Consider the following 27,808-nt stretch of genomic DNA (forward strand, 5'->3'; position numbering starts at 1 on the left):
ACAGAAAATGTAATAAGCTTGGAAATTATTGCTGGATAGGGAAAAGGAAAAAAGGTTGAAGATGAATTTTAGGAGTAGCCAAACCAAAACCTCGTTTCTTCACCTGAAACAAAAATGTGAATGAACTTCCTTGACTTTCCGTGCTGCATGTTTTGACGATGAGTTTATTCTCACAAGGCTGCATGCCGGGATAAGTTAGCAGACTGTTTATCAGCCTGTGCTCTTCCTCCTGCGCGTGTTTTACGTGTATGTATGTGTGTGTGTGTGTGTGTGTGAACCCGGTGAGGCTTTAGGACCTTGAGGTTTGTACTGCAAAGGGCAGCTCCTCCTCCCACTGAAGGCTGTTTACGAAGAAAGCTGAGCCCCTCTGACAAAAACAAGGGCTGGGACTCCAGCGAGAGAGGAGCAGTGTGTCTGATGCACATTCAGCACAGGCTCTTCATCCGTTTATAAAAACATTTTGTATTCTTTTTTTCTTTTTCTATTTTTTTTTTTAAATTTGTAGAGGAAGAAGCACATCATCGCACCATGTTGTCGGTGAATTCAGCCCGTCAGCTCTGCAAAATGTTACTCTCCCTGCACGTTGTTTTCCTGAGCGTGGCGATGGTGGAGAGCAGCGCATCAAATGGAAAAGAAAAAGGTAAAAAAATATAATGTAACAGTGTTTTACTTTTCATTTCTCATTTGTGTTTTGTATTAAACTGTACACAATGAAGCCTGATTCACCTCCAGCTACATCTCTAATAATAATATTTATCATTTTTCATCTGTTTTTTTATTGCACTCACTTCTGTTTTGTGTGACGTGTGCCCACATGTTATTTTGTTGTTATTCTCAGACTGCATAAGATCCAATGGTGTGGAGTACAGAGGGGAACAAGGGAGCTCCTCCTCGGGTCTGACCTGTCTGAACTGGACCAACACTTCCAGAGACTATGATTTTAAAATGCAGCCTGATTCACAGACAGGTAAACTGCTTAAATTGATGATTGATTTTTAATGCAGAGGTCAGTGAATGCCTCATTAAATGAAGGATGAGATTGTGATTTTTCTTGTGTTTTCTCTGTGTTGGACTGCAGACAGGAAACAGGCGACTTTAAATGGCTGATGTTGATATTTACAACAGTGTCTGCACAGGAGAAACAAACAGTGACGACACAGTTTAATGATACAGCTCGCCACAGGATTGCTATTAATCTCACAAACAAGCAGAGCAATAAACACAGCATTCATTCTAGATACCATGCCACTAGTCAGTGTGTTGATAGTGTTAAATGGTTTCTTTTATAGCAGGAGCTGCGCTGTTTCCTTTCTTTGTGCTCAGTGCTGCCTGTTCATTGTTGTGTGATGAAGCAGTGTTAATGATTAATGAATCTAGTGGTTTAACCACACACCAAGGGACAGGCACACAGACAGAGAAAGGCCTGTATTTCCATGAGGCATCTCTAACAGACATGTGCCATTTTTATCGTTCCTCCTGGAGGTGTCGGAGATCACAATTACTGCAGAAACCCGGACTCCTCTGAGAGGCCTTGGTGCTACATTGCTGGCCCAGATGGGACAGTCCAGAGACAGTTCTGTGCGATTGACGTATGCAAAGGTAGGTGAACATTGCACATCACAATTATCATTCAAATTTGTGACAAAACAGCCAGAGCCCCATCTGCAGAAGTCCGACCTGGAAGGTATGAATATGCGTACTGCATAATGCGAAACAACACTGTCACTGAATTCTCTGAGGTTTTTCACACTGCGCTCTCTCGGTGCTGCTGGCAATTACTTTGTCTCTCCTGTAAAACTCTCATTATTTTTAAAAAGTGGGCTAAAAATAATGAGGTGAAATTTTGGTAGCTATGCAACTAATTACTCAAGACAAAAAGAGAGAGCTTAATTAGAGAGGATGCAGCCAGATTTTAAACTCTGATGGGCCAATAATCTACCACAGATGAACCACATGCTAGTCATCAAGATGAATTACTGATAATTTACATCTATACTGGGTCAGTTGGTCAGTGTTAAGCTACTCTGAGAAGTCTTCCAAACTTTGCCCTTTGTTTCCTCTTTGTTTCCGTAGTCAGCCCAAGTCACAAAACAACAAAGCCTGCAGTCACATGTCAGAAAGTTCAGTTTCAAGGCATAAACCACACCCCGAATCTGAGCTCATTGGGCAGAGGAAGAACAGTCTTCCCATGGAGACAGCAGCTAATTAGGGCCCGAGCAACGAGTTGCGTGGGCCCAACGGGGCCATGCAACGAGTTGCAAGGACCCTCTTGTTTTCGTTCGGTTTATTATTATTATTATTATTATTATTTTTTTTCTTCTTTTTCCGCCTCTTTGATCGCCTTTTTGAGGGCCTTAAAATGCGTCAAAACTCCTGAAAATTTGCAGACGCGTCAGGCACGGCGAAAAATTTAAGAATTTAGGGGTCTTGAGCATGGGTGTGGCAAAATGGCCTCGGTAGCGCCACCTACATTTTTAACGGAACAGCCCCTCAAGCCCGTTGCGCCTAAAAATCTGAAAATCTGCACACATATGTAACATCCCATGACGCACCAAAAAGTCTCTTGGAGCCATATTCTAAACCCAACAGAAAGTATTTTTATTTTGACCGGAAGGTGAAAAAATTGTGTGTTTTTGGCCATTTCCAGGGGTCGCTTGAACGCGAACTAGTCCTAGACGCATTATCCGATTGACTTCAAAATTTGATAATTTGTTCTTAAGACATAGACGAAGTTAAATTGCAAAAGTTTCGGACTTTTCATTGAAGGGCGTGGAAGTTATGGCCCCTCAAAGTTCGATCACTCGCCACAAAACAGGAAGTTGCTTTAAATTTGCTATATTTCGGCCATACTTTGTCCAAACTGCATCAAACTTTACAGGATTGTTAATGGTACCTATCTGCACACATCCATATGTCAATATTCATACAATTGTTGTAGCACCACCTATTTATAGCAGGAAATGACATATTTTATAGTGTGATGTCCAGTTTCTAGACGGGTGACCAGATTCACTTCAAATGTTGTCAGGACAGACTTAAGGATTTTTGGAAGACTGGCTCCGAAAATTGTGAGTTTGGGTCGAAGCGTGTGCCGGTTCTGGCCCGTCAAAGTTCGGAAACCCAACTTCCTGTTTGAAACCTCAGATTTTGGGGTAACTTCCTGTTGCGACTCTCTACTTTATCCTACAGATGGAGCCATTGTATTACTCTTTGATGGGTTTTTGGAAGGGGGTCTCTGTGTGTGTGTGTCTGTGTGTGTCTGAGGGGGGAGGGGAAGAGGAGTTGATTGTGTCTGTGAGAAGCTGCCACAGGGAGGTTACAGTCAATAGAGCCATGATCTGTCACAGATGATGAGCTCTGAATAATATTATCACAGAAAATAATTAGCATAAAAGCTTTTATTTAAAATTTTTACATCTGGGAAGTGTGAACTGTTACGCCAGCGTGTGCCCTGCGACCTGCATTGACCCCGCGGTTGCCGGGGTCCCGCGGTCGCCGCTCCCCCGACGGACGCCGGGTGCGAGGGCCCGTTCAACGCTGCTCGCAGCTTTAATTGGCTGCTTGAATTTATGACTTCATGCCCCTTAACTCCAGCAGAGTTCGTAAACAAGTTGCGTGAAGGAAATGGAAAAAGAGTTAAAGAGCAGATGCTGACATCCGCAGCTGCACCTTCCTCTCCCCCCTTTAAACAGAGCAGAGCATACAGAGCCTGTATGACTGGTATATATGAAAAAGCACGCGCTCACAGCTCCTCTTAACTGATTTATGTCCCAACAACTACATGAGAACAGTGTCAGGGCTTTCGTCCTGCTGGTGAGGAGGTTATTGCGTCAGAGGTAATTTTACTGGGCCAACAGTAATTGGAAACCACACGGTCCAGACGATGCACTTCTAGTCAAATCAAATCAAGGCAAAGTGTATTTTTAAGTGTATTAAGTGCTTCCACACACTATAAGATAAAACAACATTAATAAAACACAGACAGGGCAGATAAAAATAAATCAGATAAAGTGTGATGCATATAAATCTAAAGAATAAATAGTTCCAGTGTTATGTGGTATAATAATGTGCATGAAGATAAAAGTCAATGTAATTTGATAATAGGAAAGCCAGAGAGGGATGAAATTCTCTGTCCCCATATATGTAATTTTATATTGTGATATTGATATATGCTGTGATGAAGGGAATTTCAGTTGATGAACTGATTAACAACTTCAACACACTGATGAAAAAAATCACCTAAAAAACATAAATAAAGCAGCCATGAAGCTCATTGATTTACAACACAACCCACAATGGTCTGATACATGCTGAAATATTAGAGAGAGATACCAAAGTATAAATGACATTAAGATAAAATATCTGATGATGTACAGATTTATACTGGCCTATGGTGTATTCTTAATTTAGCATAATCTGTGAAATCAGATTTTCTAGTCACGGTTACAGTTGTGGAGGGACTTTTCTGCACAGGATGGATGACGTGGACTAGAGAAGCAAAAATGAAAGTAACTCTAGTCGAACACAGTCGAGCAAATAAAGAATGTACATGGCTAAATATGACCTGTATCTTATGTACATATTTTACTTTGTTATGATCTGGTGTCCATTGACGGTAGCACAACTCACATCGTTCCTCAATTAAAAGTCATTTATCACTGTCGTTTAACATCAGCATTGTTTAACTGTGTCTTCAGAACAAGCCTCTACGATGCCTGCAGAGGCCGAATCCCTCAACCCAACAGGAACCACTCCCTCCACAGAGAGCTTTCAGCCGGCCAAGTCAGGAGGCTCTCAGGGTGAAGTTGCTGCTGTGCAGCCGGTGATGGGAATCAGCCAGCGAGTGCGCACGGGACCCAAACAGAAAAAGGACCTTGGCACACTCGGTATGCTATAGTTGTTGTTACTCTGACAACATATATGATACTGGTGGCACACGCTAACCTGCAGTCTGAAATCATACACCGCTACATGAGCTCAGTGTCTTTGTGATGCATTTGTAGGTTCAGTTTTTAACCTTCTTATGTTCTCCTTTTGTTTTTTAGGCTACGTCCTCGGCATACTCATGATGGCGATTATAATCATCCTCGGTACTGGCATCACACTTGGCTACTTCTATAAGAGGTCAGTATCCAAATCACAGCAAAACTAATCATCACTTTAGTTCAGTAAGAGAAAAGGGGAACTAATATAGAGCATCTGTTTATCAGGTATTTATCAGCCTGTTTGCAGGATGTTTTACTGTGTGCATCTAACTGTGACATAAAGCCAGAATGTGATGCTGCACAGCCTGCTTGCATTCCTGTTTCCACTGGAACACATAGCCTTGTTGATGGGAATGAATGCCAGTATGCTTAGATAAATCACATATTAGCATGCATGGTAGTGGTCTCTTGAGCTTAGAGCATCAGCTGTTTAATGCAGCCATTTTAGTGCCTTTATCACAACAACCACAACAGAACATGGGGAGTAACGTGGCAGGAAATGAAACGCCTGCAGTCTATTTCGAGTTTATATTCTTGAAAGAGACGACAGCGCGGAATGAGACAGAGAAGCCCCTTACATTCTGTGCCGTTATGTAATATGCAAAATGATGGACCCCAGTGTGGTGAGAGACGGGCACTCTGATTCATTTCTGCATAGCACAAAATGCCCTTACAGATCTGTGTTTGGCTGTAAATCTGATTAGCACTGCCCCTGTCTTTGCTTTCTATTTTGGGGAGGTGATTATTAATAAGGAGGAGCAGCATATTATGTCACAGGGTTTATACCTGCCCTCAGCGCGCAGTGACATCAGCCTCAGCGATGTGATAGTTGTGCTGCGTTCATGCCCACATTCTTCGTAATTCAGCTGCCCCATCCACAGGCCAGGAGTGGTCGCAGATTACTGTATGTCTCCTACAATATAAATGACTCTTTGCACTTCCCCAGGCCAGAGAGCGTGTAATGCACGCAGAGGTCCATACTATACCCCCACTGGGAACGGGTTCTCAACCAACTAGTAGGAGTAGTTACGGTATTGACAAGATCCCTGACTTCCCATCCATCTTAGCAAATAGCACTCTGAGAAGCCTGAGGCTCTGCAATGATGTAGCAAGTGTTTTCTCCCCGTGTCATTTGGTAACTTAGCACAAAGACTGGAAATTGGGGGTGGGGGGGTGTTGCAAATCCTGGGTAGTTTGCCAAGCAACCACCGCCAGGAAGTTTCTGGTCCTGGCCAAGAAATAATTTGGCACACAACTCGACATAAAACTTCAAATTGTTGTTTTTTACACTCAGGCTTTCATACAGATGAAACAAAAGAGATAAAACATGTTAATTAGTGAGCTTCAGAGGTGCTAACTAGCTGCTGGCTCTTGCTACACACTGTACAGACATGAGAGTGATATTCATCTTTTTAACTTATTCTCAGCGAGAAAGCAAAAATGGTTTGTGGGAGATGTGAAAAAAACAGAGGAAATTAAAAAAAAGCAGATACGCTTAGAACTGAAATCAACCACACCACCTTGTGTAAAGAATCTGTGGTGATGTACACTGTTTAAGTTTGAGTTGCACAATATGCTGCAAGTGAAGCAAGCAGGTAGGAAGTGTTTCGAGTCAGAGAGTGTATTGGCCTGTGTTGGCTCCACATCAATAGAAAGCAGCCTCCTGCTGCCTCCCATCACTGTGTTGCCTTGGAGTAGATAAACTCCTTGCCAGCTTGTCAGTTCCCTGTTCCCTTTCACCATCTGTCCCTTGACTTTGTTACAGACCAGGCACTTGGTATAATATGCTCTGTTATCTACTTTCAGTATGCTATCAGAAGCTCCTTATCATGAATATTTAGCTTGGGTGGTCCCCAGAAACAGGACTGTACACAGTATCAGCTACCAGACTACTCAAGGTATCACTTCAATCACGATATTTTTTCAGCTAAATCAGCTAAATAAAATTTGACACCGATTGCTAATTGCACGATGGCTTTGATCTTAAGAACAGAAATACTTCTATAGTCTATAATAAATGAATTTTATTGACATAAGATCACATGTTGCTTATATTTACAGACACATTATTCTACTCCCCTCCATTCTACAGAGCGCTTTAGCTCTCAGCTCATTGTTTGGTTTTTGGGTTAACAACTTTCAGTCTCACCGCTGTCATAATATCAAATTTCAGCCACAGCAGGCAGTTGTTTTTTTCACTGGAAAACCCTGAGGCATAGTCAGCATCTCGCTGGTGAACATATTTCCTCCAGGAGATGGTGGAGAGCAAAACAGAGTTAACTAATAACGTGATTACGTGTCAGTGTTTTGTTTGCAGCTTTTTTTCCTGCTAAGAGCCGAATGAATCTCATAACGAATCTCCTTTGTCTGTTGGTGCTCAGGGGTCGAGACCTAAAGAAGCAGCATGACCAGCGAGTGTATGAGCGCGAGATGCAGAGGATCACCCTGCCCCTGTCGGCTTTCTCCAACCCCACCTGCGAGCTGGTGGACGAGAACACCATTGTGATCACAGCGGAGCACGAGACCACCCCCGTCCAGGAGGGCGTGGAGGGTGGGGACCCCCTCATGGGCCAGCAAGCTGGCACCCCCGGAGCATGAGTAGGCGTGTAGTCCTCAAACAGTGGGCTGTGATATGTTTTTGTGGACCAAAACACTCCCATCTCCCTGTTTCTCCTTTTTCCACCTCCCTGAGCAACCTTAGTTGTTTTTTTTTTTTTAAAGGAGAAGGGGAGCAGTGTTCGCTCCAAAGACTTGAACTGAATGCTGTGCCATTTGTGTCCCGTTTCCTTTGAGTTTTATACAACTGAGGCACAACAAAGATAAGCTGACACACAATGGACACAGTTTTAACAACTAGAAACCATTATGGTGAATCTGTTGTTAATGAAGATATCTCACGAGGTCTTTAATATTCATATTTGATACATTTGATGGCCAAGAAAACAAGGTCATGGGCTGCCCCGTTAAATAACAGTATGAATATCTTGTATAAAAATGGACATTGATGAGTAAGTGTTTATAATGGTGTGTCATAAAACCAGTGTCTTGTAAAGAGATGGTGTTTGGACTGAGGGAATGTTTATAAGCTTTTGTTTTTCAGTATGTTTCCATGTGGAGATGGTGTTATCCACAGGAGGTGTGGTTACATGATGAACATGTGGTTGATTTTCATTTGTATTGACCCTACTGGCTGTGCCAAGGGAGATGTGGACAAAAGAAAAAAAAATGTAAAGGCTGGTTTGTCTTCAAGACACACTGGTGACACAGATTCGAGTGTCCAAAAATAGTCATCCTCCGCTGAGACAGGATGAGGTAAAACAGGCCCCACTAAAGACAAGGGAAGGCCTCCAAAAATTGCCTTAGCATGATACTTCTGAATGTATTTGTTTGTCTTTTCCCAGATTTTATTTTTTTTTTCTCTTTGTACTTGACTGACAGGCCAATGAGGTTACAAAGCATGACAGCGGTCATTGGCAGACATGAAAGAGGACTTGCCCTTTTCTTCCACAGGTTAAGGAGTGACAGGAAATACACAGAGAGCTCTCAGGAAGCATGAGAGACAGTAGTTAGTCCTCAGGACAAAATAGCACTGCCACAACACAGAACAGGTGGGATCAGAACAAGAAAACAACCTGAGATCTTGTCTTTGTGGAGCAGGACTGTGTGTGTGTGTGTGTGTGCGTGTGTGTGTGTGTGTGTGTGTGTGTGCGTGTGTGTGTGTTGCAAGTGCTGAAGAAGCCTGGTGCCTAGATTAGATTCAGACATTTGAGTTATGCACCTGAAGCTTCAGGGTAGAGACAGGAATGGAGTAGAATAGAAACAGTCCAAAGTTTGATGTTGTTCATGCAAAAAAAAAAAAAAAAAAAACATGAATGCATGTACATGGTTACCTGCTGTATGGTTGTATTCAGGGGCCACTTTTTGCATCGTAAAAAAGTAGAGCTACTCATTGAAGAAGACATTTAGAAAATGCCTGCCTGAAAATAGAAATCACCGTTCACAGAAGATTTTAGTTTGTTGATGCACATGATGCACCATTACTTCCCAGTGTGTTGCCAGTTAGTTTATCTATCCATCACTCCCAATGATCTTATTTTGTGATTACTGCTGGAGCCACATCACTGGTAATCTCTGGTTATGCTGTTCCATTATTTTAAGCGTCTGTGTGATGGCTGTGAGTATTTTCTTCTTCATATAAGCAACGTGTTCACAATACTGTTGTTCAGCATTTGAATTTAGTACTTGCATTTGTATGAATGCAGATTTTCACTGCTGAGATTGAAATAAAACATCAAACACAGACATTATGGTGTGATGTTGTGTGTATGTTATAATAATAGAGGTAGAGGGATTTCCCCGTTAGAACAACATGTCACAAGAGGAATGCTTGGACTGATACTTGTTGTGCATGTCATGTTGAAGGTAGGAACTTTTTTGCACCAGCACCCTCTGTTGGCAAATCTTGATACTTCAGTAATGTGGGAAATACAAGACATGAGGAGGCTTCTGAAGATGCAAGACACAAATCAACCTGGATTCTATTAAATGACTGTCACATGATTGATTTCTTTATAATTATTTTGATTTGGATATGAGAGCAACCTGAGCTTAAGACCTCAACTGACAATATTTCATCATTTTTTGGTGATCCACAGGAGTTAAAAAATAGATATGTAAATTACAGCCAAAGAGAATCACTTTCAAGGCTTCAAGTAATGAATATGAAATATTTTGTCATTACACCTTATAGGTTAACTAACAATCAAAAGTACAAATAAATGTGTAGGTGGTTATGAAACAGACAAAAGCAAGAATTCTGCAGTTCTGAAGCCGTGGCTAGCAATTTATCATTAGTCATTAATTAATTACTTCCTTGAAAATATGAAAAAATATTTTAGTTGGCCATTTTTTGCTGATTTCTTCTTTCCGTCACGTCTGACCAGTGCCCTGCAGTGTGTTTTAAAGTTAACACACATCTACAGATGATTTAACAGAGGATCTGATTCTTGCAGTTTTCCTGTCAAACTGACAAACCTGCAAACTTGAAGAATGACAACAACAATTCAACTTTCTGAAGGTTTATTTATGAAACACTAAAGTGATATAAATAATAGTGGTTACAACTGGTCGTCAGTACCTTGCGTGATGATAGCAAAAAAGGCAAAAACGTCCATCGTTGACGAAATGTCTAAAAATCTACAAATCTAAAGTTCCCATTAGAAAATGACGTCCAATTAGAGGCATTATATGTACATATTTATATACACTGCTTAAGAAAAAAAATCCAGTTCTTCTGTACAAGTGTATTGCAACTTATTAAGGTCAACTCTTGCTTGGTTAAGTTTGACAATTGTTGCCCTTCTTTTCCAGAAGAGTTTCTGCCTTTCTGTTGTTTAATAGGCATGAAAAAAATGTCAAAATCCAAATAGTGTCCATTCATCATTCTGAGTGAATTTAAATCATTAGATTACAAAGTACAGAGCCATACTTGTAACTATCTCGTCAAAGATTTGATCAGTGGTGCTTGGACAAAAATAAAATCTAAACATTCCTTTGCCATCTTGTGCCAAATCTCAGAGTGATGAAACTATTTAGGGTCAGTGTTTGTTACGCCTTCACCGCTGCCTTAAGTCACTCCTGTCTTCTTTGAGCCTTGCCCTCTGTTTACTTGGACATGTCAATCAGCTCTTCGCTGTCAAGCCTCTTTTGTTTTCTTTGCTGCTGCGGTGAAGTGAGTCTTCTTCTGGGCAAGGACTGATGTGTACATTCCACACATGGCAAACAACAGCTTCAGAGTGAGAAAAACAAAACTTCTGTCATGTGGGAACTCGATGAGGTTTTTCACCTTATAAAGACGTTCGTCCTCGTTGCATTTTGTCTTTATACACAGTAAACATTAGTACAACCCTGTGACTTGAGTGGGGGCTGAAATTAGTAACTAACACTTGTCTTTTTGAAATGTGTCTTTCCCCCTCATCTTTTGAGTGGAACTCTCAGAGTTAAGGTCCCACATAGGGAGAAGATTGGTCCAGCTACCTCAGGTTATCCAGTTCCAATATGGCTCGGGTTCAATGCAGTTTTCCTCTTTTTCACATCCAGAGTATTAGTGCAGCAGTTCAGAGAGATCAAATAAGGGAGGAGCAGGTCCTAGGTGCCATTGTCTGTCATGCCAGAAGAGTCTGGAGAGGCTGCTGTCGGCGTCGACGGCTGATCTGAGCTCTGCGTCGGAGAGCCATCTTTAGGCCAGTGCAGTTGACTCAGGCTCTGATGCAGTTCATCCAGTTCAGCTGGCAGGGGGATCCCCAGCTCCTGGTTGAGGGACAGAGCTTCAAACCAGTCCTCCAGCTTCTGGAAAGGTGGACTGAGGGGGAAGGGGGGAGGAAAAGGGCAAGGGGGCACACGGAGGGGTTTGAGTTTAAAACCAGACTGACAAGGTTGAGAAAAAACATGAGGAAGCAATCTGGCAGCAGAGGCGTGTCCCTGTGCAGGCAGGTTGAGATGGCATCTGAAAGCAGTTGTTTTTTCCTCTACTCCTTCTACAGACTCTTGACTTCAAATAGCTGGTCAGGAAACTGTGTCTCAAGGTGAACACGGACGCATTGTTCATTAGGCCATTTGAGTGGGTGATTGACACTATTAGTCCCATAGATTTCTTTAAATGTTTGCTACACAGCCGCTGCATCTTTCTTGATTTTGCCTTGTTCAGTTTATTATTATCATTATTATTATTGTTGTTGTTGTTGTTGTTGTTATTATTATCATTATTATTATTATTATCACCATCATTATTATCATTATTATTATTATTATTAATCTACCAGTCAGAAACCCATGATGATGAAGTGTAAGCCATTAAGTGTTACAGCAACAGCATGTACTCACCGATTGTCTGGTGTGAGGTCACAGCAGGCCACAGCCAATGGAAAGAAAGCTGGTGGACTGTCTTCAGGGAGGAACTTCTCCACAAACTTGCCAACATTCAGGCCAAAGTCCAGCGTCCTGGGGAGGCACTCGGGGTCTGCATAGACTTTTCCAATGATCTGAATCATAAAACAGAGGAGGAAATAAGGGGTCAATCAATTAAGAGATAGAAACACACACGAGACCCTAACATTTTAAGCACGTCAGCTACAGTGGACTTCACTTTACTTGTAATGTCCTGGTTTTATCTAAAGCATATAGGTAAACTTAAAACCTGCAGGGACTTGATATTTGCTTGGTAATCTAATATTTTGTCAAGTTTGTGTTGTCATGATCTGATAATACAGCTGTGAGCAGAAGCTGTTTTGAAAACTATTTTTGGTGTTTTCCCAGAAGCTCCCTCGTCCAGGGTTTTAGATGTGCCTGCCAAAAAGCACTGCAATCACAAGCTATGTTACCAGAAAATCAAAGCGAGATAATCTGAGTTAAACCAGCGTGTTCTTACCTCACAAAGCACAATTCCAAAGGAGAAAATGTCCACCTTCTCATCATAGCGTTTACCTGAAATAACATCAAGTAAAAGATAAAGCAAAGGCACTCACTGACCCACAGAATGACTTATCCTCTGTAAAACAAGTTGGTAGTTTGTTTTTTATTTTTTGTAAGTGGCTCACCATTTAGCATCTCTGGAGCCATCCAGTAAGGGTTTCCCACAACAGTGTACCGTTTCTTTCGGTCAATACGCCTGAAAACCCTCTTCTTAGTGGAAGGTTTTTCAGGTGGGGGCTTTACTTTGTCCTCTACTATGAGTCGGGAGAGTCCAAAGTCAGCAACGACCACAGTGTTGTCCTGTTGAAAGATGACATTTTAATGATTTATTCTGAACTCCATCTGAAGTCACATTAGTATAAAAAAGTACTGTGTATATGTGTACATATATGACTGAACATAAATTGATCTGACAACCAACTGACAGAATGAAAAAACACCAGGTTACAGTCAGTGGATTTTAGGTACCCACAGAAGTAGAATAAATGCACTACAAGGTAAAGGAATCTCATTTAGCATCTTCTTAAATAATTCAATATTGAGTTTTCCAACTACTCTTCTTTCCTTGGACACATCTGTCTTGGGAAATTACAGGGCTGGGAAGAACTTTTGCTCACTTCATTAAACAGACAAATCGTTCCCACCCCTTATTCTTCTTGTTCAAATTTTCTTTTGTTAAACGGTTGGTACAATGCCATGTCACTTACCAGTTTAACCAGGCAGTTGTGAGAGTTGAGGTCTCTGTGTATGATGCTCATTGAGTGAAGGTAGGCCTGAAACAAAGACAAAAGGAAGGTAAAATTCTCACACTCAGATTACTTTTATTTGAATCGCTTCTGGTGGCTTGAAGAGGTAAAATTTACATTTAGTATTACAACTATTTTACGGACTAAATGAGAGAAAAAAAAAACCTAGTATTGCATGCCAATTTTTTCATTTACTGTCCCAGTAATTGTCTGCCATTCCTTGGAATCATTCTTGCGGGCACCAGGGCTACCACAAGGGGTCTACAGCACATTTACACTCATTTAGATGGCTGAAAATAGCAGCTAAAGATTTCACTAATAGAAATGTCTTAGCAACAGGCCAACTCACCATGCCAGAAGCGATGCTCTTTGCAAAGCTCACCCTTTGCTCCCATGGAAATGGGTCCTGTACAAAAACAAAACAAAACAAATAAATAAATAAATTAGAGAAATGAATAAAAGGTTCCTCAGAGGACATAATGCATAACAGGGGTAAATACAAAAATGATTTTGCATCAAGGTAGAGACAGGAAAAGTGTTTAACAGTAACAGTGAGCAAAATTAAACATATGAACAATTAAAAATTTTCCCTCCCCCACATACTTAGAGACAAAAAAAAAAAAAAACACACCCTCCCTGTCTTCCTTGGGCCATGCACTGAGCCGCTCCCTAGGAACAGTCAGCAGTGGGAGGAGGGAAGCACAGCTCTTTAAATTTCACCTGGGAACACTTTCTACAACTTTTCTCATTCCACGTCTTGGCCAGTTGACATGCCAGCCAGCCCACTATAGAGCCGAGAGCCCTCTATCAGTGCAGAGTTTACTTCAGGTCAGCCCCTTCCCACACGACTCTGAGCAGCAAACAGCTCTTTCTGTGGCTACTGAAGGGTTTTTTTGTGCTCTACTCTGGAGGAGAAGAGGAAGAGAGAGCTAAGTGAATCAACTTGTTTAACTCACCGTGTCTCTGATGAAATCCTTCAGGGTGCCTCCCTCGATAAACTCAGTTATCAAATTGAGCCTCTTGTCCTTATATAGCACACCAATGAACTTCAAAACGTGGGGATGATCGAGGCTCCGCATTACTTTGACCTGAAGATTAGTTAAGTGACAGGAGGACAGAAGTTCATGATTATGATTGCAAGCAGATTATCTCTAATCAGCCTCTACGAAAGGTGAAATTTAATCCACGAGAAAAAGCATTAAACACAATAAAAATCAGGCTGATGTTTTCCCACAAGACTGGGACAAAAACCTCAAAATAACAAGGTACAAAGAGGTAACTGTTGGATCATGCGGTGTGCTTTCAGTTATGAGTATAATAAATCACAGCTCTGTGCAAAGCCAGAGGACTCTGTTTTGTCTGTGAGGAAGCGCAGGCCTCCTGCTGCAGATTACCAACCTCCTTTAGGAAAGTTTTCTGGGTCTCCTCATCACAACGGATCAGCTCCTTCATCACCATCACCTCTCCTGTGGCTTTGTGGGTCACCTGCCAGCAGGACAAAAGCACATATGTATTTAAACCCACTGCACAAGGGAACAAAAAAAGAAAAATGACCTGAATTGTAGCAATAAAACACATGGTGAGGAACTGATGGGAGCTGAAAGCTGACCTTAATGGCCTGTCCAAAGAAACCTTTTCCTAAGATTTCTCCATGGATGAGATCACATGGCCGGAAGATGCGATGAGAGCAGCTACTGGAGGACCGCAAGGATTCAGAGCGCCCAATGTCTCTTGTAATAAAAGGCAGCTCTTTGGGAGAATTTGGCCCAGGAGATTTACATATGCTGTTACTCCGCCTGGAGTAGAGAGAGAACATGGCCCATTAAAAATGACATACACTCATCTCTTGTCCAATACAGACCCACATTATGTAAGCTGTGAAGCTTTTGGCCCTGTAGTTAGACCTAACATACCTCAAAGACCTCCTTTTCAGCGTGCCTTCATCAACCACGTCCGTTCTCTCCAGGACTGCATCGGAAGGTGAGGACAGACGCATGCGGGAGGTGGCTGGGACTCCCAGCTGGTTCCTGGGTGATCCCAGTCTGAGGCGATCCAAACGCTGCCTGACTGGGTCATACTCTATAAGCAGCTGCAGCGTGTGACTCGTGCGGTGGATAAGATCGTCCACCTGAATAAACAATGAGATTTAGTGTTTAAGGATTTCCTACCATTTTAAAGTTAATACTTCCCAGGAATGTGTCGCACTCTTCCTGGAATACTCAGGATTTCTTGTGATAAATAAAACTTGATTTTAACCAAAGGACTGGGCATAACTAATTCAAAAGCATGAGTTAATTGCAGAAAATACAACGCAACTTAACTCATCCTTCGAGATGCGATGTTATATTAAAATACATTTTAGGGAAAACAAGAGAGGTGATGTAAGCAGTGAATGATGACTGTATTAGAATGCATGTTATTTTGTGAGGGAGGGTGAGGTTGTGGGAATGAGCCTTTAAGTGCCATTCCACATACCGTCCTCTCCCAGCTGAAGTATGTATGGCCTAAATGATGGAGGAATGTGGGGAATGCGAAAAATCACATGTTGTACAATAAGAACATAGCTTTGCAAATTGCACACAAGGAATTAACCTGCCCTTGATAAGGACATCAATTAGCTTCATTTAAACGATGACAGATCACATATCACTCCATGAGTATCAGAGATGTGTGCAACGCATTAACCCACCTCCTCCTCCATCAGCGTCCCCACTGGAAGACCATTGATTTCCAGGATCCTGTCTCCAACATGAATGGCATTTCGCACCTCTGGACTAATAAGCATCCCTCTGACCCTGGAACAACACGGTACCAACACTAATATGTGAGTCTTAGCACTGTGGAAGGAATGTGCTGATTTAATATCAGAACATTAAGAACAACTGGGTCTGTCTGCTAGTTAGCCATCAAACCAGCACATGAGTGACTAAAAACTCTGACATCAATTTAAGCTCATCAATAACTACCTTTTTCGCAGCTGCACACTTACACACACACACACCGGTGCCCTGCTATTTAGCAAACCTATAATCAGTCTTACGTAAAGCATTACTCATGCTGTCTCCACAGGGCAGTGAGACAAGTACAGAGATCAGCCTCCGTCAGGTGCCACTTACTCTTTGACTTGGACACTCGCTGAGCCGTTGACATCCCTCAGCACTGAGACGGAGAAGCCCCTCTTGCCATTGGCTGCAGACGGCATCGAAATCAGGGTTACCGTGTGGGGCAGCGAGTCCAGCACCGAGTCGTGTGAACGCTTTTCCAACATGGGTGTAAGGACCACCTGCTTGTAGCACTTTCCACTGCAAACAACAGGAGAGGGAGTGAATCATTACATGTGGGGGCATGTGCTTGTTATTAAGTTACAGTTCAAAGAACTCAAAAATTCAGGGAGTAGTGGAATAATGACTAACTTACAATGACTAATAATGTTTAAGGCTGAACATTAACTTGAGGAGACATTCTTGCTTGCTCTTCTTCAAATCCATCTTTGAAAAATAAACTGAAAAATACACATTTCATAAATGAGGAGAATCAGTGACAGCCTGTACAGGTGACTTACCAGTAGAGTTTTGATCGCTCCACCAAGGCGTAGGTATCCCTGTCCTCAATCACCACCTTGCACCTCAGGCACTCAAAGCACTCAGGGTGATACTTGTGTTCTCCGGCCACCTGGAACCACAAACAAACCAGCTAATCTCCACAGCACCAAAGCGGAAAGCAGTAATACGTTGCAGACGAGGCTGCTGTGCTGTGCTGTGCTTTGCTCAGCAGAGATGAGTGTGTTCTGATGCCTGTTGCTCTCTGCCCTCCTCCTGTTGTGAGCGGTGACACAGTCGTAACACCTGCTTCACTCTCAGTCTGTCTGGAATCTACTATGATGTCACCTCCTTCTGCAGGTCTGAGCCACTCTCTGACGTTCCTGCTTTCAACGATCTGTCATGTGCTTTCTCTCTCATATTAACGCTGCTTATACATCACTGACTGATTTCTCTTTCTGCACTCATTAAATCATCTGGCTTCCTACTTCTCTCTCTCATGCAAGATGAGATAATGTGTCCGCCCTTCAGCGAGTGGGTAATCAAACTGTGCACACACCTGAGCACGAAAAATGCTGATTTCAGCTTCAATTATGAAACTGAAGTTTAAGGAATTAAACCTTTTAAATGTGGCCCAGTGGGAAATCTGCACATGCACCTGACTGAAGATAAGTGAAGCATGAAAACTTGCTGCTGTTTCCCACTTCCTTAAAACACACTAACAGTATACAGTTTATACTATATACTAATGTAATAGTATAAAAATGTATGCAGTTAGTTCATAAGAACAATACATGTAATGACAGACGTCAACCAGTCTGGGATTTGAGAGTGCAACAGCCAATTTAATTTTTTTGCAAGGAAAAAGTAACTTTTTTTTTCTAATAGTTATTTTGTTTTCTGTGCTGTTCCAGAAGATGCTTCACCACCATTCATAACTTATTTTAACTGTTTCCAGCTGTGAGAAGCTCATCCATTTCCTTTGTGCATTGCATTGTGTTAGAATAATGACCATGAACACTGCACGATTAAAAATGAAGGGTTTTACTTTTGTCTGGATACTGACTGTTTAAGTACACTTTTATCACTCTTCTGGTGTGAATATGTAACATACCCAAACCTGCTTTGAATTTGTGTGTATTACGGATTTGGGAGACAGCTATAGACTCACTGTTTAGTTATGTGCATTTTAAGTTGGGCTTTTTCCCACATTTACCACGGCTGTGAGTCTGTGAGTCAGTAAGTCAGTGCTGGGAAAGGATTCCCCACCACTACAGAAAGATTAAAGTGATGTCAGCCAAATCATTGTGACATCTCAGGAGTCTGTCTGTAACTCCCTGCCTTCGAGCCAACAACAGAACCACCACCACAGACTGCAGTCACGACCTGCCTCAGGCTTTAACAGCAAGACAGAGCTATAAAAACCTGGCAAAAAAAGATCAAAGTGAAGCAATAATTAAGTAGGACTAATTTCTGGAGAGGTTAAAAATGTGAAACTGGAAGGCAAAAGCAGATAAATTAGAAAAAACTGTGTCTTAAAATACAACAACCATCTTCAATGAATCAGTAAACTAACAAATAATAAAGCGCAGGACAAAAACAATACTGTTCTGGACCTGAATGCCTAACAAGCAGCAGCAGTTCTGCATGACCATCCTCTGTTGATGGACCACAATGATTCTCTTTCTGGCTGAGAGGCTGCAATGCCAATTCAGCTCTGCCAAAAACACTTGGCCTCACCAGCTGATGAAACGGGATGCCAATACTAAATAGAAGAGTCCATTATGTGTGTTGCTTGATGGCAAAAAGAAAAACTTCAGTCTGGCTCCATGTTAGACAAGTGACCCTGGTTGTGACCAGCAAGAGCTGCTGCCACCTGAATTGCATGTTTCAGCTTGTAGATACTAAATCAAAGTTGGCTGACATTTGACATCTCTCTGGTGCCAGATTTGACTCTGTTTGCTAAATTTAGATATTTTAAACCCAACTTTACTCGTTACGTAATTATTACATTATAAGATACAGTTCAAATGGGCATTGCCCTCTACACTGGTCTGAATCCAATTCAAGACGTTACTTTAGAAACATTAGAAATCTAATTCATAGTCTGTGTCAGTCTGATGGCACAGCCAATCACTGCAAACTGAATAATTAAGTCTGCTAAGAATTAAACAAAGACTGCTGGAACTTGACTGAGTCAAAGGTGTAATGATGGAAAGCAGCTGAAAAAAAAAAAACAGGTATTCCTTTTAAAGCAAGACTCAACCGTGGCAGCAAGTGGCAGGTACAGGACGCTAACACATAGCATAACAGTAGTACAAGTAGAGAGGAATGATAAACTCAGTGAACTGATTCAGTAATGTCAGTTACATAACAATATCTAACTATGGTGTACTAACATTAACCAGTAAGCTACTGGTCATACCAGACCAGGCAAGGGTAAAGCAGCAAACACTATGATAGCATTAAAGTGAGCAAGGTTGTGTTTTACTGCTTCTTAATAATCTTTGTAGAGGGAGAATCGTGTTATTTCTGCTTTCAAATGTTACATAGTATTGCCTTAATACCTTGATCTCTGAAAACCCATCAATAAAGATTATAATCTGAGTGACAGACTGTGGGTTATATATACAGAGACACCACACCACAGGGGACTAAGCATGATGGGCTCCAAAAACCACCTCATGTAGCATCTTCCCACTAGATCCTCTCTGTACTTGAGGAAGTTAACTGTGAAGAACTTCAGTGCTGAGAAGGAACAGAAAGGGGCCTCAGGGGGGAAACTAATACACAAGTGAGGTCTGGGGTCCAATCTGCTATGTAGCAGCCTTTGCAGAGTATCACTCATCTGTAATCGCCACAGAAACAGGCCCCCTGCCTTTTAATACATGTTAGTATTAATCTGGGGCGGTAGGGAGAAATGGGTACACAGAGAGCACTGACACGCTCTGTGGGCATTCTGGTATTATTTAAGTAGAGGGGGAAATTGTTGGCAGTTGTTGTTATATGAATCATGGCAAGGCAGACTCTAAAAGCCTGGCAATCGCATGTAGCAATAGTGTTCTAATAGTCTTGAACCAGTGTGGGGATTTATTAGACCGTAGTTTCGCACAATCGCAAACCGGTGAGCAGAAAAAATTAGAAAACAGAATATAGCCTCGCCAGCAGCCTGGTGGGTTGCAATGATCATTACCCACCAGAAAAAAAAAACATCTTAAATATAGAGAAAAGCACAGACTTTGGTTAGAGGGCAGTACCAGAGCAAGAGCCATAGGTTAGGATGATGTGTTAGCATTAAAAGAGTGCTTCTACTATAGTTCTTTCATAAAGTTGGGGGACTTGCAAAAAACGAATATAATCGAAGCAGTAGAAGCAGTAGAAGAGATGCTGACTTTTAAGGTTTGAAAAACCCTGGCTCCTACACTTGATAACACCTTTTGTTACACTCCTGCTTTCTGGAAAATGCCCAAATCTTTTACAGGCCACACCCCCCAGTTTGTAACTTATATACTTTCTGCCCTTGATTTAACCCATCTTGGACAACCATGATCTGTATGACTCAATAATCCAATATTTTGGACCAAAAGACTGCTTAAAATGTCTCAATGAAGTGTTCAAGAGTTGAAGAGTGAGAGCAGCAGACATACCATGGCAGGTCCAGTCATGAGCAGAGAGCAACCATGACAGAGCTCTCCAAACTTCTCCCAGTAGTGTTTGCGACAGTACAGCTTGCCATCCTTCTCGTAGTACCAGTTCGTCAGGTGGTCACAGCACACAGAACACCTGTTAGGATTAAAAAAAAAAACCATCCTGATCACATTTTGACAGACAGAAAAAGTACATGAACAGGGAAGAAGGAAGAGATGAGGGCTGTTTCAACTCTCAGGTAATCATCCACAAGGTGATATGGTAGAGACTCAAAAGCCCTGTCTATTGTTTCAAATAACATAACATGTAGGTATGTGGGTGATGCCTAATAAATTCTCATTCACTCATACAGTATGATAACTCTGTATCAGGTACTGTGTTTCCATTCTGTCTTGTGCACATTAATATGATCCACTGGCATGTAAAGCAAGAAAGTAGTGCTGCAAGAAGACTAGTTTCTTATTTTATCAATATACCAATTGAAATTTTTGATTAATCAATTAATCTTTTAGTATATAAAATAAAATATTTTTGAAATGTTCAAGAAATATTTTGTATTGTGCTTGACTTCCATGAAATCATCAGTTACTAATTGTCAAAAAGGTCATTTAAGGTGCCATATGTAAGTTTTCATTATCAGTACATAGGCAACATTAGCATTAGCAGCTGTTAACTTACAAAGAGCTGCAGCCACCACTGCATTTACAAGAGGTTAGAAACTTTCCTCTGGGCAGTGCTACTTCTTCATCCTCTCATGTTGGACTGAGGGCAGACTGGACCTTACAATCACTATCACAAAGTGGTATTACGAGATAGGTCAGACTGGGGCAAGGTTAGCAGTAGAAGAAGTGATAGAAAGCAAGAATTAACATTGGTGTTGATTTCCACTGCTGAAGACAGCTCTTGGCAAGTAAAGGCATGAAGATTGATGTTGAACTCAAAACATTTCTTCTACACTAGTATGCTAACAGCTGTTAATGCTAAAACGTACACATAGCACCTTTAATTGGTTTGAGTTATTTCAACTTGTTTCCACAGTATAAGACAGAATTAGGTGAAAGCCAAGAGCCACACAAACACGAGAGAAAAAAGGAAACAGGAAAAAGCCAGGCTGTGTAAGAGTTAAATGTTTGAACCATCACCCAAACAAGATGAGCTTTTAGTACATTTTTTTTTACAAAACTCATTCCACATGTTACATACATTACATTCCAGTGAATGGTGTTAGATAATAAAAAAGAGAATTGTGTAGAAACCATCAATCATACTGCTGAAAGATAGGAACATTAGCTAGGGGCATGTTTTTGACAACGACAGCATACTTGTCTTTGTGCTTAACAAGGTGTAGGGCATAGTAAATGCCTCGTTCATGAGATGTGCTGGGTCTTGCTGTTAATGTTACAGCGTGAGAAAAACAGACGGCACAAAGAACTATTCCACTTTTGAGAAGGGAGAATCTACCGGTCTTTTACAGATGGTGGACTTAAGTAACATTTGGTTATTAGCCTCTGCACACCACATCCAAATCCTTTGCCAGTTTCAAGCACCTTAATAGGATCCAGTTGTTTAGGAGAAACTGGAGCACCGCTTTGACAACAACCTATAGTCTGTTATAACAGGCTAAAAACAAATCCCTATAGGGCCAAAGTCCTTAGTCCTTTGTGCTTATCTAGGTCAGTGTGAATAATAAGGCATCCTGCTATCCTTGTGGTCAAAGGTGAAAACTATAAAACTAAAATTTTGGGTTAAGTCACGATTCTCAGTCACAGGGTATCCTTGACTTTCTCCCTCATACCTCTTTTCTGTCAACTGTCTAAATTAAAGTGAAACACTGAGAACATAACTCTTTAAAAAGGTAAATATTAAGAACTTGTCATACTAAATTCCTTTTTATTGCAGCTCTAATAAAACTTCTCCAACAGCTGACTGATCCAGGCCGTCACCTGAGAAGCTCTTTGGCAAATTAAAGGGACATTTATGGCTGCGACTTCGGGACAAAATGTTCAGAGGGAGGAATGCTGAAGTTGCCAGCAGACTGGGAAGCACCTGCAGGCAACGAGTGTTCCTCAAACAAGCTGAACTGGTTATGCAAAATGGTGGCATCAGGTTCGACTGCCAGAATATACAATCAAAGATGAACCACTCTGTCAAAGATTAGGTTACTGAAATGTCTACAGTCATGTTTTTTTTTAGTGTTGCTGCTGCCATTCAGACTGCAAATACTCCAAATACAGTTTCTCAGCCTTTTTGTTTTCACCTTGGTTCCTAAGTGATTTTAACAAAGATGCTAGAGGATGTCAGGACGTCAGAGGTGTTATTTTCAAAGGAAATGTGATTGTTTTTAATCACACACTTTTAATCTTTTGGTGCAGTGCTGGCAGCAGCCTTCAGCTGAGCCTCATGCATCACACTGCTCTCTGCACTGCAGGTATAGTTGATCCATGCTTATTGACTTTGGCAGAGATTCCAGATATTTCAAAGTTTTCTGGCATTACTTAAGAAGGAGTCTTCTTATAGAGAGAAGACCACGTTTGTGTCTTTTGTGGAGAGAAAAGTGAGTGAGAGAGTGGGGGAAGCGCTGACAACGTCTCAGTCTTTAACATCAAGTGGCACCATGTTAATGGCCTCATGACAAATACTATGAAAGGGCAAACAACCTGTTCATTTCAGATGAGAGCGGCAAATATTAACAAGGGACACGAGGTCAACATAATAATGACTCCTGCCTGATTCATCTCACTGACATGATGAGGGGAAGTGGAGCTGAAAGTTTGCTGAGGTAAACACTGCATGAGTAATGGTAGCTGTGCTGCTGCGGCCACAGCTGCACCAAAGGCCACACATCTAATTAAATGTTTGAGTGTGAAAGAATTTTACTAGAATTATATTCTATTATTCTAGAATAATTCTAGAATTTTACTAGGAATTATATTCTATTATTCTAGAATAATTCTAGAATTTTGTATAATTCTAGAATTATATCAGCTGAAAAGTTACAAGAAACTGGAAAACTGAAATTCCACAAATATAGTGTGTTTGTATTGATGTAGAAACGGTGTTGCCATTAGACAGTCTGTCTACCTGACAGCACTGACATGTTTATTTCTTAAATGTAAGAGATCCGTCTCTGTACATATTCTAGTCACAATTCTATAATTTGCAAATTTAAGGAATTCTGATAATTTAAAAAAAGTTTATTTATGTTATGCATTAATAGGTTTTTTAAAGTACTTATTAGATTTTTCAGCTCTTGAATACTGGTATCGATATCTGCTTAAAAATCTGACGATACCTCTGCACTCATTTCAGTCCAATCAGATAAAAGATATGTACATACAAGGAAGAGAAAGACTTGTGAAGTGTAGTATTTCATCTGATATGTATGACTCTCAGTATCTGTCCAGGTGTGGCATGAAAAACAAAAAAAAAAGCTTCCACCTTATCCGCCTTGTTCTGAACAAAAAGCATTCCATGGCAAAACCAGCTGATAAACTATAATTACTGTCCATTATGTCCCTGTAATATATCAAGATAAAGTGATGCAGGGGTGCTTATGAAAACACCTGACTTCCCTCTCTGTGTGCTGGTGAATGGGGGGCGGGCACGCAAAACTCAGGTGGTTCTTCAGTGAACAATGCAATGGTCCAGCCTGCACAAACACTACAAAGTAAACATTACTCATTTCCTTAAATCCACATTCCTGTTGGAGTGTATTCTTTTGTCAGAGTAAGAAGTAGAGATAGTAAGAGAGGGATATTTTGTAGTGTCCTTGAAGAGTGTTTTACTTTCAGTGAAATTTTATCTCAGGATGTTTGATTGTTGTGTTCTCAGTGTTCGACACAACAACCTCTTTCCAAGAAATGGAGAATGACAATTATTTCCTCTTTCATATCACAAGGACAGCCTGAAGTTAAAGCAATTTGTTCTGGATGAAATGCTTAAAATGATCTCTGATTTCAGTAAACAAGAGTATCAAGAAGCTCTGCTGATTTGTGTCAAGACACAGAATTAGGAATGCAACTAATAATTATTTTCATTATTGATTGATCCGCCAATCACTTTCTTGAAAGACTGATTAACAACATTTTAAAAAGTCCAAAAATAAGTAAAAATGTCCAAAAATAGTAAAAATGTCCTTTATAAATTACCAAAGCCCAAGCAAACATAATCAAATTGTATAGTTTGAAATTCAAAACCCAAAGATAATTCAGGTTATTGTTATATATGCCAAAAAAACATATCAAATATTCACATTTGAGAAGCTGGGAACCAATACATATTTGACTTTTTTGCTTGAAAGATGACTGAAATTAATTATCAGTTCTTGTTTTTCAATAAGTCAATCAACTAATCAGTTAATCAACTTCCTGTTCCGGCACTATATAAAATTATGGTCTGGAATACACAGGTCATATGTGGTGCCAGCAAAAAGTAGAGTAAGCAATAAAAGAACAATATCAACTCTCTCAAATGTGTTTAATAGTTTCATAATATTTTAAGCTGTTGTGTTGTGCTGCAGTGCAGCCACCAAACTAGACTGGAAACAAAATAAGTCTCCTAAAATATGTGTCTGTGGATACACTGCATAGGAATGTTCATCAATTTTTCATGTATTTGGAATTGAATATTTTATAGCAAAAAAATGAAATGAGGTTAGATCAAGAGTACTAAATGTCACCCCATCCTGTATTATAGAACCAAATATGGAATAGATTGTCTTTTTGTGGCAAAGTATGATGATGATGATGATGATGATATCTGATAATATCTGCAGCTCCATACACTTCCAGTACAAGATAGGAAACATCCAGCTTCGTTATGGGAAAAAAAACAAGATTCTGCTGTCTGTGTCTGTCTCACACCTCTGAATCGTTGTCTAGGAATGTAGAACAGGACAGAGCCCAACGTGCCGCTACCTATAGACCTCAATAACACTGCCAGGTTTACTGGAACAAGAGTGACCTCAGCTTGTAAGAATGCTACACAAGGTGGAGGTACGTGGAGGGCAGCGTGGCAGCATGTGGACAATGGACAATAGGAACACCACAGGGGGTATTCACTAGAACATGGACATTTTGTTTTTGCTGTGCTGTTTCTTTAAAGAGTCCAGTGATAGGGCTCTTTAAGCAAAATAATTGTCTTGCAAAAAAAGTGAGCAGTGATTAGAGTGTCATGTTGCTGCAGTGGAAGTGATATCTTAAGGCTTGTAATAAAAAAAGACAAGTTTGAATCCGGGAGTCAAACCTCAGAGGGACAAGCCGCAGCACATTTAGATGAGCGACAGTGCTGCAGTCTGGCATCCCACACACACGCAAAAACATCTGATATCTGCAAGTTTTTGAAGAGAGTGACTGAAAGCAGCTTTAGACGAGGATACTGCTGTGGAGGAGGATGCCAAGAAATGTGAGGGAGCATAAAAGCACAAAGGGAGGGAGAGATCAATGGTGAGTAACACAGCTATGTCAGGAACTTTGCCTCTGAGATGATACAAGGAGCTGTATGTGTTATTGAGGAGTCAGTGTTTGGAGGAATGAAGTCCCAGGTTATGTAAGGACACTGCTAGATACTGGCTCAAAGCTCTGTGGGAGCTATTTCAGTTGTCAAACAGACAAACCAGTCAGCATTAACTGTGTTCTATTCTTAAGGCTTTTTGGACACACCAGAAGACCTCCAGAGCCAGACTCCAGTCATAAAAACCAAAGCATTTTTGGATATTCTCTACAGAATGTGGCCTCTTAGAAAAAAACTCTGCTCCAGTCAGCTACATTCACTAATTCAGGCACCCACTTCTTACTCATCTGCTTCATAATGTTAGTGTCTGATTAGACACAGTGACTGCTGGACACATACTCTTTTCATTAAAAGTGCAGCTGTGATGCTGCGGTCAGTTCAAACCTCACGTGCCAGTTTTGACCAGGAACAGTTTGATCAAGGAGCGTCATCAGCTTTTTAAAAATCTGAGACATCTTATAACACATTACAATCAGTGAATGTTACTGCTAACCACAGGGAAAACCCCTGTGAGTGTTATATCATATTGGCATGTACAGTATGTCAGCATCCAGCCACAGGTTCACTGCCCCGCACAGAGATATCTCACTATGGGTCAGTGAACCTGTGAAAACCAGAGAAGCTCACATGGGCTCCAGTGTGGCAATCATTAAGCCTCGAAGCAGAGGGTCAAAGCCCTTCAGTATAAAAGGACAATTTCACCAACCAATCTATAGTGGAGAACCTAGATCCATCCCCATGCAGAGGCCTGTCAGTTGTGACAGCAGCAGGACAGACATCCTACACAGTGCATTTTGTGCATGGCTCAAAAAAAAAACAATGAGGAATTGTGGAAAAAAAAAGAGATGCAGGCCCATGCTTAGGCTACAAGACAGAAGCTTCTGGGATTATCCACAAGGGCATTTGTAAGTTAACCCAAACAGAAAAAGAGAAAGCAGCCCATGTTGTCCAACAGCAAAAAAATCCAATTGTATCCATGTCAATGCAAACTGTTCCCCCTCTTCTCTCTGTGACAACAAAGCCTTCACTTATCAGACTATGACTAACAAAACTGTGGCTACTGAGGGTAATTGCAGGCGTGTTTAAAATCATAAAGTGGACACTTACTGAAAGCAGGCGTTGTGCCAGATGTCTTGGAGGACTTTCGTGTGAAATGAGTCTTGAATTTTTTCTCCACAGCCCGCACAGTAACAAATATCTGTACCTGCGAAAATAATAATAAAAAAAATAAAAAATAAAAATCGCTCGGACTTTACTTAAACCTGGAATAGCAATGCAGGCTACTGGCTAAAATAGGTGAAACTGGTAGAACTGGGTAGCTGAAGGTAAGTGGGTAAACAACAGGTATGTTCGACGTTTCACCGAAAATGCTAAAAACAGAGTAACTTTAACACTGAATCAGCTCACCGTGTGAAACGATAAGACTACAACATTTTGCTTCACGAAAACAATGTAACCTCTCCTCAGTTAAAAAATACAACCTGAAACATTCCTCACCTTCTGGTTCCTCCATCTACTTTCTGAGAGTGTCGTCGATTTTCAGATACTTTTTTACAAACTTCTCATGCTGAAGAAGCAGGAGAGCTGCGATGCGCCGCTTCAGACTTTCATTCCTCCCCGTCGTCAAGCGGCCAAGACTCCCAAACCCCCCCAACTCTGAGCACGAGAGGGAAAAAAACACAAATCCCTTTAATTCTCCGCAGAAAATAGGCAACCTAACTTCTCTTGGACGGAGGTGCTTTCTTGCCGCTGGCAGGATAACTGACGTAATGCAGTTTACACATTCCTGTACGGAGAGCGGAAGGGCTCAGCTGCAGCACCTGGAAGCAGGAGAAAACTGAGGTTTGGTCGCGAACTGAAAGGGAATAACAGTGGCGCCATCTACTGCCAAAATGACCGCACTGCAGTT

At 41.1% G+C, this 27,808-nt stretch overlaps 2 protein-coding genes across 2 annotated transcripts; one reads left to right on the forward strand and one right to left on the reverse strand.

Moving 5' to 3' along the window:
* The first annotated feature begins 350 nt into the window (after positions 1 to 350).
* On the forward strand, positions 351 to 9,287 carry pik3ip1 (phosphoinositide-3-kinase interacting protein 1). Its single transcript, XM_018669231.2, has 6 exons — positions 351 to 640; positions 839 to 967; positions 1,483 to 1,599; positions 4,698 to 4,886; positions 5,046 to 5,124; positions 7,367 to 9,287. Exons 1-6 carry the CDS (start codon positions 529 to 531, stop codon positions 7,581 to 7,583), a joined length of 843 nt encoding a protein of 280 aa, XP_018524747.1. The 5' UTR covers positions 351 to 528; the 3' UTR covers positions 7,584 to 9,287.
* A 760-nt stretch (positions 9,288 to 10,047) lies between these two features.
* limk2 (LIM domain kinase 2) lies at positions 10,048 to 27,696 on the reverse strand. Its single transcript, XM_018669555.2, has 16 exons — positions 27,397 to 27,696; positions 27,007 to 27,103; positions 20,388 to 20,523; positions 16,764 to 16,873; positions 16,318 to 16,503; positions 15,891 to 15,996; positions 15,115 to 15,329; positions 14,811 to 14,997; positions 14,600 to 14,686; positions 14,158 to 14,289; positions 13,551 to 13,607; positions 13,163 to 13,228; positions 12,581 to 12,755; positions 12,412 to 12,467; positions 11,868 to 12,025; positions 10,048 to 11,346 (listed from the first exon to the last, which is right to left on the reverse strand). The coding sequence occupies exons 1-16, from the start codon at positions 27,410 to 27,412 to the stop codon at positions 11,133 to 11,135; spliced, it is 1,998 nt and encodes a 665-aa protein (XP_018525071.1). The 5' UTR covers positions 27,413 to 27,696; the 3' UTR covers positions 10,048 to 11,132.
* Between the last annotated feature and the right edge of the window lie 112 nt (positions 27,697 to 27,808).

This window comes from Lates calcarifer, linkage group LG13, assembly GCF_001640805.2.
Source record: "Lates calcarifer isolate ASB-BC8 linkage group LG13, TLL_Latcal_v3, whole genome shotgun sequence".
Classification (NCBI taxonomy): Eukaryota; Metazoa; Chordata; class Actinopteri; family Centropomidae; genus Lates; species Lates calcarifer.